General features: G+C 45.7%; 1 protein-coding gene across 2 annotated transcripts in view; it reads left to right on the top strand.

The window, feature by feature from the left end:
• The window catches only part of STT3B (STT3 oligosaccharyltransferase complex catalytic subunit B), a 195,018-nt gene extending 181,952 nt beyond the window's left edge, over positions 1-13,066 (top strand). Inside the window, exon 16 of one of the 2 annotated variants that reach the window (XM_075315244.1) lies at positions 11,429-13,066. In XM_075315244.1, coding sequence (XP_075171359.1) covers positions 11,429-11,509 — 81 coding nt within the window. In that variant the 3' untranslated portion in view covers positions 11,510-13,066. The remainder of the gene's footprint in view (positions 1-11,428) is intronic. The other variant, XM_075315245.1, reaches the window with a different exon arrangement.
• The last annotated feature ends 207 nt before the right edge of the window (positions 13,067-13,273 follow it).

Here is a 13,273-nt window from a genome sequence, read left to right as displayed (position 1 = left end):
TCTCAAGAGGCATGCCAACACAGCCTGAACGTTGCGCTGGAGACTCTCCAGAGTTTCGGGTGCATCATCAACTTTTCAAAGTTAATTCTGACCCCGACCCAATCGCTGAGATATCTTGGCATGGAGTTTCATACTCTCTTAGCGTTAGTGAAGCTTCCGCTGGACAAACAGCGTTCACTACAGACGGGGGTGCAGTCTCTCCTTCAAGGCCAGTCACACCCCTTAAGACGCCTCATGCACTTCTTAGCGAAGATGGTAGCAGCAATGGAGGCAGTCCCTTTCGCGCAGTTTCTTCTGCGTCCACTGCAATGGGACATTCTCCGCCAATGGGATGGGAAGTCGACGTCCCTAGACAGGAACGTCTCCCTTTCTCAGACGGTCAAGGACTCTCTTCAGTGGTGACTTCTTCCCACCTCATTGTCAAAAGGAAAGTCCTTCCTACCCCCATCCTGGGCGGTGGTCACGACAGACGCGAGTCTGTCAGGGTGGGGAGCAGTCTTTCTCCACCACAGGGCTCAGGGTACGTGGACTCAGCAAGAGTCCACCCTTCAGATCAATGTTCTGGAAATCTGGGCAGTGTATCTTGCCCTGCAACCCTTCCAGCAGTGGCTGGAAGGCAAACAGATCCGAATTCAGTCGGACAACTCCACAGCGGTGGCATACATCAACCACCAAGGCGGAACACGCAGTCGGCAAGCCTCCCAGGCAGTCCGGTGGATTCGGATGTGGGTGGAAGACAGAGCATCCACCATATCCGCAGTTCACATCCCGGGCGTAGAAAACTGGGAAGCAGACTTCTTCAGTCGCCAGGGTATGGACGCAGGGGAATGGTCTCTGCACCCGGACGTGTTTCAGGAAGTCTGTAGCCGCTGGGGGATGCCGGACGTCGACCTAATGGCGTCTCGGCACAACAACAAGGTCCCGATTTTCATGGCGCGGTCTCACGATCAAAGAGCTCTGGCGGCAGGCGCCTTAGTTCAGGATGGGTCGCAGTTCCAGCTACCCTATGTGTTTCCCCCTCTGGCACTGTTGCCCAGAGTGCTACGCAAGATCAGCTCCGATTGCCGCCGCGCCATCCTCGTCGCCCCAGACTGGCCGAGGAGGTCGTGGTACCCGGATCTGTGGCATCTCACGGTCGGCCAACCGTGGGCACTACCAGACCGGCCAGACTTACTGTTCCAAGGGCCGTTTTTTCTGTCTGAATTTTACGGCCCTGAACCTGACTGTGTGGCCATTGAGTCCTGGATCCTAGCGTCTTCAGGATTATCTCAAGACGTCATTGCCACCATGAGACGGGCTAGGAAGCCGACGTCTGCCAAGATCTACCACAGGACGTGGAAGATATTCTTATCTTAGTGCTCTGCTCAGGGAGTGTCTCCCTGGCCATTTGCATTGCCTACTTTTCTTTCCTTCCTGCTCTGGTTTGGAAAAAGGTTTGTCGCTCGGCTCCCTTAAAGGACAAGTCCCAGCGCTGTCTGTATTCTTTCAGAAGTGCCTAGCACGACTTCCTCAGGTACGCACGTTCCTGCAGGGGGTTTGTCACATTGTCCCTCCGTACAAGAGGCCGTTAGACCCATGGGATCTGAACAGGGTACTAATTGCTCTCCAGAAGCCGTCCTTCGAGCCTCTGAGGGATGTTTCACTTTCTCGACTTTCACAGAAAGTGGCCTTTCTGGTAGCGGTCACATCTCTTCGGAGAGTGTCCGAACTAGCAGCGCGGTCAGCCAAAGCTCCCTTCCTGGTGTTTCACCAAGACAAGGTAGTGCTGCGCCTGATTCCGGAGTTCTCCCTAAGGTGGTATCCCCCTTTCTTCTCAATCAGGATATCTCCTTACCTTCCTTTTGTCCTCATCCAGTTCATCGATATGAAATGGATTTGCATTTGTTGGATCTGGTGAGAGCACTCAGAATCTACATTTCCCGCACGGCGCCCCTGCGCCGCTCGGATGCGCTCTGTGTACTTGACTCTGGTCAGCGTAAAGGGTCGCAGGCTTCCAAATCCACCCTGGCTCGATGGATCAAGGAACCAATTCTTGAAGCCTACCGTTCTGCTGGGCTTCCGGTTCCATCAGGGCTGAAGGCCCATTCTACCAGAGCCGTGGGTGCGTCCTGGGCATTACGGCACCAGGCTACGGCTCAGCAGGTGTGCCAGGCAGCTACCTGGTCGAGTCTGCACACTTTCCCAAGCATTATCAGGTGCATACCTACGCTTAGGCGGATGCCAGCCTAGGTAGAAGAGTCCTGCAGGCGGCGGTTGCCTCCATGTAGGGAAGGGCTGTTTTACGGCCCTAACTTGAGGTATTAATTTACCCACCCAGGGACTGCTTTTGGACGTCCCAATCGTCTGGGTCTCCCAATGGAGCGCCGAAGAAGAAGGGAATTTTGTTACTTACCGTAAATTCCTTTTCTTCTAGCTCCAATTGGGAGACCCAGCACCCGCCCTGTTTCCTTCGGGATTTTTGGTTTTTTCGGGTACACATGTTGTTCATGTTGAATGGTTTCAGTTCTCCGATGTTCCTTCGGATTGAATTTGTTTAACCAGTTATTGGCTTTCCTCCTTCTTGCTTTTGCACTAAAACTGAGGAGCCCGTGATCCCACGGGGGGTGTATATGCAGAAGGGGAGGGGCCTTACACTTTTTAGTGTAATACTTTGTGTGGCCTCCGGAGGCAGTAGCTATACACCCAATCGTCTGGGTCTCCCAATTGGAGCTAGAAGAAAAGGAATTTACGGTAAGTAACAAAATTCCCTTCATTTTTAGTTTTCTGGTGAAATTTAAGGAAAACATAGGTTCACACTACAGTGATATTTTATCATGAAAGTAGGGCATTTATGTAGAAGCATACAATGGCGATTTTTCTAATCTCAAATAATTTATTGAAAAGTGGTGGGTATACCCCCAACAATGAGTGTCTCATTAACATGTCCTGTGACCTTGAGCATCAATTACAGCTTAGTGATATCTCATGCTTTTCATAAGTAGAGTTATTGTCTGCTGAGACACGGCATCCCACTCTTCATAAAGGGCTTCCCCTCAGGTCATTGAGGTTCTGGGGTACAGAGTTACAGCCTCTACATGGCGACTCAGCTGAACCCATTTAGGTTTTCTATGGGATTCAGCTCTGGAGAAACTACAAGGTGCATTTAAGGTACCCCAGTCTCCAGCAGCCGTTCCCTAAAGATGCCACCTCAATGAGGTGGCACATGGTCATTCATGAAGATGAAATTAAGCCTGTGTTGCTCATGCAGAGGCTCAATGACTGGATTATTGAGGTTATTCAAGTAGTAGGGGCTTGTCACTGTGTCATTCACAAAGTGTAGGGCAGTTCTGCATTGACGAGACACATCTGCCCACACTGTAACAATCACGAAGGCTCATCCAGTGACGACAGTGGCTGATACAAAGCGCTCGCCTTGATGTCTTAAAGATCATTGGTGGCAATCATTTCTTCTCGGCGTGAATACATTTTTTCTTCTTCAGTGAACAGCACTGAGGCCCACTGATTCCTCGTCCAGCTTAGATGCTCCCTTGCCCATGCAAGACTTTTGCCTGGTGATGTGGTCCGTTACCTTTGCAGGTTGTCTAGGTTGCAGACTACACTAATGTAAACTGTTTCAAATGGTCTGACTTGACACTTTGGTGCCTCTCACCTCCCTTTAAAGGTGTCTGGAGTTGTGTGGTATTCATCATTCGGTTCCGAAGGACATTGTTCACAATAAAGCGGTCATCAGTGTGAGATGTGGCCAAAGGACGTCCACTTCTATGCCTCCCTGTGACTCTTCCAGTGTCTCTCTGCTGCAGCGGGCTGGTGACATTCTAAGCTTAGTGCCCACTTACATCTAAGAACATGCTGCTTGAAGCCTCACGGCAAGGTACTGTTGATCAATTGTTTGGGGTCGTCTTGGTCTCATGCTGTCAAAATGTGAACAGCAGGATGAGGAGGATTGTTTAAATACCAATTCTAATTGAACTCCAAACTTTATTGGGTGATTCATGGATCAAACACCTGTTGTGAATTTTGCCATTAAGCTCCTTGTTAGAGAACAGCAAATTTGTGCAAAAAGTAGTGAAACATGGAACAGTTGGACATGTGCATTCAAAAGTTTAGAGAAGGTCACATTAGGTTCAACAGAAAAGGTTAGAGTGCATTGTAGGATCATCCTGAAATTTCACCCAAAAGCAAAGTATCCCTAAATTTTTGTGAGTAGTGTATATGTTAAATACTACACTTGTGTGTATTACAAACTAATAACTCCTGGTGATATGGCAGCAATAATAATCAACAATTGTTAATGCTTCACACATTGTTTTTGTATTTTGATTTGCATATGTCCCTGTGATATAATACACTGGTGTGTTTGCAACTTGTGTCTCAATCGCTGCACTACATCACATGTACCCTGTAATGTTGCCCTGTGATGTTGACACATGAGGAACCCCATACCCATGTGTATTACAAGCATATATAAATATACCTTCTTTTCTACATATACAGGTGCATCTCAATAAATTAGAATATCATCAAAAAGTTAATTTATTTCAGTAATTCAATACAAAAAGGAAACTCGTATATTATATAGTCATTACACACAGAGTGATCTATTTCAAGTGTTTATTTCTTACAGCCAATGAAAACCCAAAAGTCATTATCTCAGAAAATTAGAATAATTACCACAAAACACCTGCAAAGGCTTTCTAAGTGTTTAAAATGGTCCCTTAGTCTGGTTCAGTAGGTTACACAATCATGGGGAAGACTGCTGACTTAACAGATGTCCAGAAGGTAGTCATTGACACACTTCACAAGCAGGGGAAGCCACAAAAGGTCATTGCTAGAGAAGCTGGCTGTTCAGAGTGCTGTATCCAAGCATATTGATGGAAACTTGAGTGGAAGAAAAACGTATGGTAGAAAAAGGTCCACAAGCAACCAGGATAACTGCAGCCTTGATAGGATTAAGAAAAGGCCATTCAAAAATTTGGGGGAGATTCACAAGGAGTGGACGGCTGCTGGAGTCAGTGCTTCAAGAGCCACCACACACAGACGTATCCAGGACATGGGCTACAAATGTCACATTCCTTGTGTCAAGCCACTCATTACCAATAGGCAACGCCAGAAACGTCTTGCCTGGGCCAAGGAGATAAAGAACTGGACTGTTACTCAGTGGGCCAAGGTGGTGTTTTCACATGAAAGTAAATTTTGCATTTCATTTGGAAATCGCGGTCCCGGAGTCTGAAGGAAGAGTGGAGAGGCCACAATCCAAGCTGCTTGAGGTCTACTGTGAAGTCTCCACAATCAGTGATGGTTTGGGGAGTCATGTCATCTGCTGGTGTAGGTCCACTGTGTTTTATCAAGACCAAAGTCAGCGCAGCCGTCTACCAGGACATTTTAGAGCACTTTATGCTTTCCTCTGCTGACAGGCTTTTTGGAGATGGAAATTTCATTTTCCAGCAATACTTGGCCCCTGCCCACACTGCCAAAATACCAATACCTGGTTTAATAACCACAGTATCATTGTACTTGATTGGTCAGCAACCTCGCCTGACTTAAACCGCATAGAGAATCTATGGGGTATTGTCAAGAAGAAGAGGAGACACCAGACTCAACAATGCAGATGAGCTGAAGGCTGCTATCTAAGCAACCTGGGCTTGCATAACACCTCAGCAGTGCCACAGGCTGATCGCCTCCATGCCACGCCGCATTGATGCAGTAATTCATGCAAAAGGAGCCCGACCAAGTATTGTGTACATTTACTGTACAGACTTTTCAGGAGGCGCCGACATTTCTCAGTGTAAAATCACTTTTTAAGTTGGTCTTATATAATAATCTAATTTTCTGAGATAATGACTTTTGGGTTTTCATTGGCTGTAAGCCATAATCAACATTAACACAAATAAACACTTGAAATAGATCACTCTGTGTAAAATGACTTCATAATGTGTTTTCCCTTTTTCTATTGAATTACTGAAATTAACTTTTTGAGGATATTCTATTTATTGAGATGCACCTGTTCTTGAAGATAATTCATGTGGACCTAGAACACTGCCTTTCATAGTGATTGTTAACTTTGTATAATTACACATATCTGCCACATTATCCTTGTGTAGCTCAGCACTGCAGTCATTACTTTTTGTTCTGTAATTCTAGTGCATATTCACTTTTATGTTGTGATTACTTCCATGAGACAAGCCAGTTTACCAGTGTAACATTTTCATTTTTTTCCTTCTGAATTGCCTTGCTTCCTGTGACGCACCTAAAGGCTAAATAAACTCTTGGATGTGGGTTTGAGCACTTTGAGGGGTGCACTTTTTAAAATCATGACATTTTTGGGAATTGTCTGTCATTTAGGCCTCTTTAACCCCTTCACGACCGCGGGCAGTAAAATTACGTCCTATTTTAACGTGACTTAACGACCAGGGACGTAATTTTACTGCCTAAACTTCATTTGATTGCCGTGGCCATAGCAACGGCTTTCAAATGATGTCCCCTGCTGTTTCTTACAGCAGGGGACCTTTGCTTGACCCCAGGGGGGGTGGCATCGCCACGCCCCATAGGCGATCGATGTGATTGGCTGTTCAAATCGGAACCGCCAATCACATTGATCACGCTGTTTTTGGCAAAAAAAATGCCAAAAATAGTGTGATCTTGTAAAATCCAGCTAGGACCGGGGCTGCAGCAGCTCTGATCATTGGCTGGAAGCAAGCAGACACCGTGGCCCCCCCCCCCCTGCAGCACTGATTGGAGCGATCGTGCTATGACGCGCAATCGCTCCAATCAGTGTGCAGTGGGGCAGTCTGATCTGCCGGTGGCCGCCCTCCCCAGGCCTGTGCTGGTCTGGGGACCCTCCCCCAACATGTCTGCAGCGTGCAGCACTGGCCCCCCGACATCCCGATCTGCCCCCCGCCATCTCTATTCTGCAGCTCCTCCGGTATCCCTCCTCCCCTGCTCTCTTGCAGCGCCTGCGTGCTCTTGTGATTTGCTCCTGCGCGCTCCCGTAATGGCCCCTGCCCGTGCCGCCCTGCAATCTGCCCCCCCCCACATCCCGATCTGCCATCCGACATCCCGATCTGCCCCCCCCGACATCCCGATCTGCCCCCCCGACATCCCGATCTGCCCCCCCGACATCCCGATCTGCCCCCCCCGACATCCCGATCTGCCCCCCCGACATCCCGATCTGCCCCCCCGACATCCCGATCTGCCCCCCCGACATCCCGATCTGCCCCCCCGACATCCCGATTTGCCCCCAGACATCCCGATCTGCCCCAGACATCCCAGTCTGCCCCCCCGACATCCCAATCTGCCGGCCTCCCCCGTGATCTCTATTCTGCAGCTCCTTTGGTATCTCCCTCCTCTGCTCTCCCTCTGCTGTCCCCGTCCCCCTCTGCTGTCCCCGTCCCCCTCTGCTGTCCCCGTCCCCCTCTGCTGTCCCCGTCCCCCTCTGCTGTCCCCGTCCCCCTCTGCTGTCCCCGTCCCCCTCTGCTGTCCCCGTCCCCCTCTGCTGTCCCCGTCCCCCTCTGCTGTCCCCGTCCCCCTCTGCTGTCCCCGTCCCCCTCTGCTGTCCCCGTCCCCCTCTGCTGTCCCCGTCCCCCTCTGCTGTCCCCGTCCCCCTCTGCTGTCCCCGTCCCCCTCTGCTGTCCCCGTCCCCCTCTGCTGTCCCCGTCCCCCTCTGCTGTCCCCGTCCCCCTCTGCTGTCCCCGTCCCCCTCTGCTGTCCCCGTCCCCCTCTGCTGTCCCCGTCCCCCTCTGCTGTCCCCGTCCCCCTCTGCTGTCCCCGTCCCCCTCTGCTGTCCCCGTCCCCCTCTGCTGTCCCCGTCCCCCTCTGCTGTCACCGTCCCCCTCTGCTGTCACCGTCCCCCTCTGCTGTCACCGTCCCCCTCTGCTGTCACCGTCCCCCTCTGCTGTCCCCGTCCCCCTCTGCTGTCACCGTCCCCCTCTGCTGTCCCCCCGACGTCCTCTTACCTGTCTTCACCGGCCGATCACATCTGCCTCCATCGCTGGGTCCTTCTTCCTGGGTCTTCTGCTGAGCTGTCCAACTTCCTGCCTGCTGGCTGCTGCTGTAAAGCTGTTCCTTGCCTTCTGTTCCTCCTGCTAATCCTCTGGGTACTGTGAGTATAACTTTTTTTTTTTTCTTTTTTTTCCTCTATCCCCTTTCTATTTTTACACCTCATGCGTCCGTGCGTCCCGCCGAGCGCTGATCAGGGATGCAGATAACGTATCTGCATCCGTGGTCAGTTTTCGGCGGGACTTTTTTTCCCGTATTCCCGACGCTTTTTGTATAATCTGTCCGTGCGTCCCTCCGAGCGCTGATCAGGGATGCACATAGCGGATCGGCATCCCTGCTCAATTTTTGGCGTGACAAAAAGCATCGGGGATACGGAAAAAAAGTCACGCCAAAAATTGAGCAGGGATGCTGATCCGTTATGTGCATCCCTGATCAGCGCTCGGCGGGACGCACGGACTGATGCAATACAAAAAGCGTCGGGGATACGGGAAAAAAAGTATCGCATCTGTCCGTGCGTCCCGCTGAGCGCGGATCAACATCCCTGCTCAATTTTTGGCATTAATTTTTTTTTTTTCCCTATTCCCAGCGCTTTTTGTATCTCATCCGACCGTGCCTCCTGCAGCGGCCGATCAGTGCACCGCGTCTGTGCGTTTGAAAAGTCAAATGGCGTTCCTTCTCTTCTGAGCCCCGCCATGCGCCCAACAATTACTTTCCACCACATGTGAGGTATCTGCGTACTCAGGAGAAAATGGACAATACGTTTTATTGTGCATTTTTTCCTTTATTGTGCATTTTTTCCTGATACCCTTGTGAAAAAAAAAGCTACCTAGTTGAAGCAACAGTTTTTTGTGGTAAAACAATTTTTTTTTTCTTTTCACGGCTCAACGTTATAAACTTCTGTGAAGCCCCCAGGTGTTCAAAGTGCTCACCAAACATCTAGAAAAATTATTTGAGGGCTCTAGTTTCCAAAATATGGTCACTTGTGGGGGAGCTCCATTGTTTAGGCACCTCAGGGGGTCTTCAAACCTGACATGGCGTCCGCTAATGAGTGCAGCTAATTTTGCATTCAAATGGCGCTCCTTGCCTTCCGAGCACTGCCGTGTGTCCAAACAATGGATTTTTACCCCATATGGGGTATCAGCGTACTCAGGAGAAAAAGCACAATAAATTTTAGGGTGCACTTTCTCTTTTCTCCCTTGTAAAAATGAAAATTTTATGGCTAAAGTAACATTTTTGTGTTAAAAAGTAAAATTTTCATTTTTTCCTTCCACATTGCTTTGGTTCCTGTGACGCACCTAAAGGGTTAATAAACTTCTTGGATGTGGTTTTGAGCAGTGTGAGGGGTGCAGTTTTTAGAATGGGGTCACTTTTGGGTATTTTCTGTCACCTCGGCCTCTCAAAGTCACTTCAAATGTGATGTGATGTCCCTAAAAAAAATATTTTGTAAATCTTGTTGGAAAAATTAGAAATTGCTGATGAACTTTGACCCCTTCTAACTTCCTAACGAAAAAAAATTTCTTTCGAAAATTGCGCTGATGTAAAGTTGACAAGTGGGAAATGTTATTTAGTAACTATTTTGTGTGACATGTCTCTCAGATTTATGGGCATAAATTTTCAAAGTTTGAAAATTGCGAAATTTTCCAAATTTTCGCACAATTTCCTAAATTTTCACAAATAAACGCAAAAAGTATCGGCCTAAATTTACCACTGACATGAAGTACAATATGTCACGAAAAAACAATCTCAGAATCGCCAGGATCCGTTGAAGCGTTCCAGAGTTATAACCTGTCAAAGTGACACCGGTCAGAATTGCAAAAAATGGCCCGGTCATTAGGGTGTTTTAGTGGCCGGGGGTGAAGGGGTTAAAGACCCCTCAAATGGGATGTGGTTTGTAAAAAAAAATTGTTTTGGAGAAATGAGAAATTGCTGATAAACTTTTAACCCATCTAACTTCATAACAAAAAAAAACAAATTTAAAAAATTATGCTGATGTAAACTAGACGTAAGAAATGTTGTTTATTAATTTTTGTGTGAGATAAATATCTGGTTTAAGGGCATAAAAATAATTCACCGAAAAGGACATACAGAATACCGATGAGACAACCACTCGCAGCCTCCCGTATCATGGAGGGGGTAGCTGCTGGTATTAAACATGCACACTAATGGGGTTTTACATAGGGTGACAGTCACACAGGTACGTGCGCAGGGTGACTGTCGCCCTATGTAAAACCTCAGTGTGCATGTTTAATACCAGCAAACACCCCCTCCATGAGTTGGTAGGCTGTGAGTGGTTGTCTCATCGGTATTCTCCACGTGTTACCCCCACCTTTTATCATAAAGTGTTGTCTGCATCCTGCGAGTGCATCTGCCATTTTAATCTGTTAGCTGGTGGCTTTTTTTTCTGGTAATTTCTTTTTTGTTTTTGTGTTTAAGGGCATAAAAAGTCAAAGTTCAAAAATAGTATAATTTTCAAGAACATTTTTGTCAAATGTTGTTGTTTTCATAAATAAAAGCAACTATTGACCAAACATTATCACTAACATGAAGTACAATGTGTCATGAAAACCAATCTCCGAATCATTGGGATCTGTTGCAGCTTTGCAGAGTTATTACCACATAAAGTGACACTGGTCAGAATTAAAAAAAAAAAAAAAAAAAATGACCTTGTCAGGAAGGTGAAAACAGGCTCTGGTGCAAAAATGTTACGGTTTTCATGCAGTTAGCCGCCTATGACTTTTTCGGTTCATTTGTGGACCTATAATTGTGTTTCTATTACCGATTAGTCTCTTTGGCAGCTTTATGTCCCAATACAGTATGTGGTGCACAATAGTAATGTAATACTTATACATAGACATTTACCAATTGTATCCACCTATATTTGCTGTTTGATCTCTTGTATGTGTTTGCATAACTAAAATCAGACTAGTGTGACACACATCCCCACCCAATGATCTGTTGTCCAAAGCCCTAATATACCTAAGGCTGCTTTCGCACTGCACTTTGTCCCCTGTTCAGTAGTCCTGTTGCGGCTTACATCCAAACACCCAGCAAAGCTGGATTTGTACTTATGCGCCGATGGTGCCATTGACTATAGCTGCAGAGTCAGTGTGCTATTCCGTGCATATATTTCGGCCATATACGCCTACTGGTTACAGACACTCAAACGTTAGTAGACTGCATTGAAAATGGTGCACGACAGAGTTTGCACCATTCAGAATGCGCCTTGTCTGTGCATAAGTTTGAATACTGTTTTGCAGGGGGTTCAGACGTAAGCCCAAATGGGACCGCTGAACGGGGGAAAAAATGCAGTGTGAAAGCACCATTAGACTCTGCCAAATCCATCGATATCGGCAGGTGTGTATGAGGGCCCGGACGTTCAACTTGCATATTTACTCTATTACATGGCTTCTTATGTTGCTTTTCTTTCTTTTAGACATCAAAGAGGAAGCGTGGCTATATCAAAAACAAGCTGGCTCTGAAGAAAGGCAAGAAACCTAGCAAGAAGACCGTTTAAACCATCTGATCTCATGGGAAGGAGTTGTCCTTGAGAATTAACCAGTCTTTGCCTTTAGATGAGCTCATGTTCTTCAGTAGCATGAGAGTACAGAACCATCTTTGGTCCAGAATATTGTACAAAATTTTCAGGCAATGTCTGATTACAAAATATATATTTATTGGCTTATTAAGAACAGCTGTTTTAGATTTGTAACGTGAAGCCAGACAGACAGAGCTGCTGTCCTCTAGTAACAGCAGATGGGTTTTTTATTTTTTTGTTTTTCATTGTGGGATTTATTTTTTATTTTAATGTTTTTTTGGAGTTGGGTAACAAATGTTGAAATTGTTGACAATTCGGACTGTTTGCACCAAAGAGCCCTCTATTTTGGTTGCTATACATATGCATACTTGTCAATTTTTTTTATTTTTTTTTTTTTATCACGATCTAGGTATAAATGATACTCTTTAGCTGTATTTTAAGAAATACACAAGTAGGCACATATATAGTGGCAGACCACACTTGTTCTGCATATTCTCCTGAAATTTAAGATGATTTTTTTTATTTTTTAATATATATAGAAATACTGGCTAGGGTGTGCGTGTCTTCAGATTGCTGCTGTATTTTTATTGGGATGCTTCTATTTCAAACAATCAAATGTACCCAAGACAATGTGATCAATGAAGCTAGTTCAGCGGTCACCTGCTAACAGTGCAGAAAGCCATGTTTGGTCTGAGCCTTTTCTTTTCGGCCTCTCCATTTTGAATGCTATTGCCTCGATCTGAAGTGAGCAGCTCAATTATATTGGTTACTTACCTCTTAAGGCATAAACCCAGATGCTGAATGTTTTTGTTTTGCACAATCCTATAAAATGCAAACGGCCAAATAAGTTTGAATGTTTACATGTGTAACACATAAAAAAAAAGTTGACAAGTATACAGACATGTTGTGTGAAATGTGACCTTACATAGAGGGTATCTGAGCTAGACCAGAATTTCCTCTTGTTAAAACAAGTGCAGTACACTTTGGGTTATGTTTAATAATGGCTATCAGATTTTTGTTTTTTGTTTTTCTTTAAGACGACAAATATGTCATTGTCATGCACTAAAATGTATATTGGGTTGAACATTTGGGTGGATCTTAGTTTTTGTTTTTTTTTTGCTTTGTTTTCTTTTTTTTTTTTGCATTGCTTTTGGCATTATGCAGACTTGAAGTTTTCTTAGTTTGACAGATGTCAACATTTTTATGAGTTTTCTTGCTAGGGTTTTTTTTTTTGTTTTTTTTAAATTTTACCTTTGCCACAATGGTTACTGGATTACCCTGTGCTAGGATGTGTCTTTTTATAATAAAGTTAAGAGGTCCGAACCGGTGGCATCTCACAAAAGGAATATCAACTATTTTTCATTTTTGTTCTTCAGGCTTGTGATATTTTTACATACCATGAAACTGCATCGCTGTTAAGCATTTGAATGCGGTTCTAAGGCCACTGAAAAAAAAAAATGCTGGCAATCTGTATACTGGATTAAAAACTTTGGAAATTGACAATAGAAAAAAAATAAAGATTTAATTAAGGTTTTATGTCAAGTGTCCTGTTTTTGTTTCTAAATAAAACTGTAAAATGGCCAATTTCTAAACCTATGTGTGCTGTCGTGTGACAGCCAGCGCTGGGGAAAATTAGACTTAATAGCTCTTTGGAATAGATTTTTTTGGTATAGGTTAAAGGAACTTATTTTGAAAATTGTTTATTGAAGAATTGATGTGTGAACAGAAATGCAGTAAAAACTT

This window comes from Anomaloglossus baeobatrachus, chromosome 6 (genome assembly GCF_048569485.1).
Source record: "Anomaloglossus baeobatrachus isolate aAnoBae1 chromosome 6, aAnoBae1.hap1, whole genome shotgun sequence".
In the NCBI taxonomy this organism is placed as follows: Eukaryota; Metazoa; Chordata; class Amphibia; order Anura; family Aromobatidae; genus Anomaloglossus; species Anomaloglossus baeobatrachus.
Note: the sequence above shows the minus strand (reverse complement) of the source record. Positions and strands in the feature narration are given on the sequence as shown.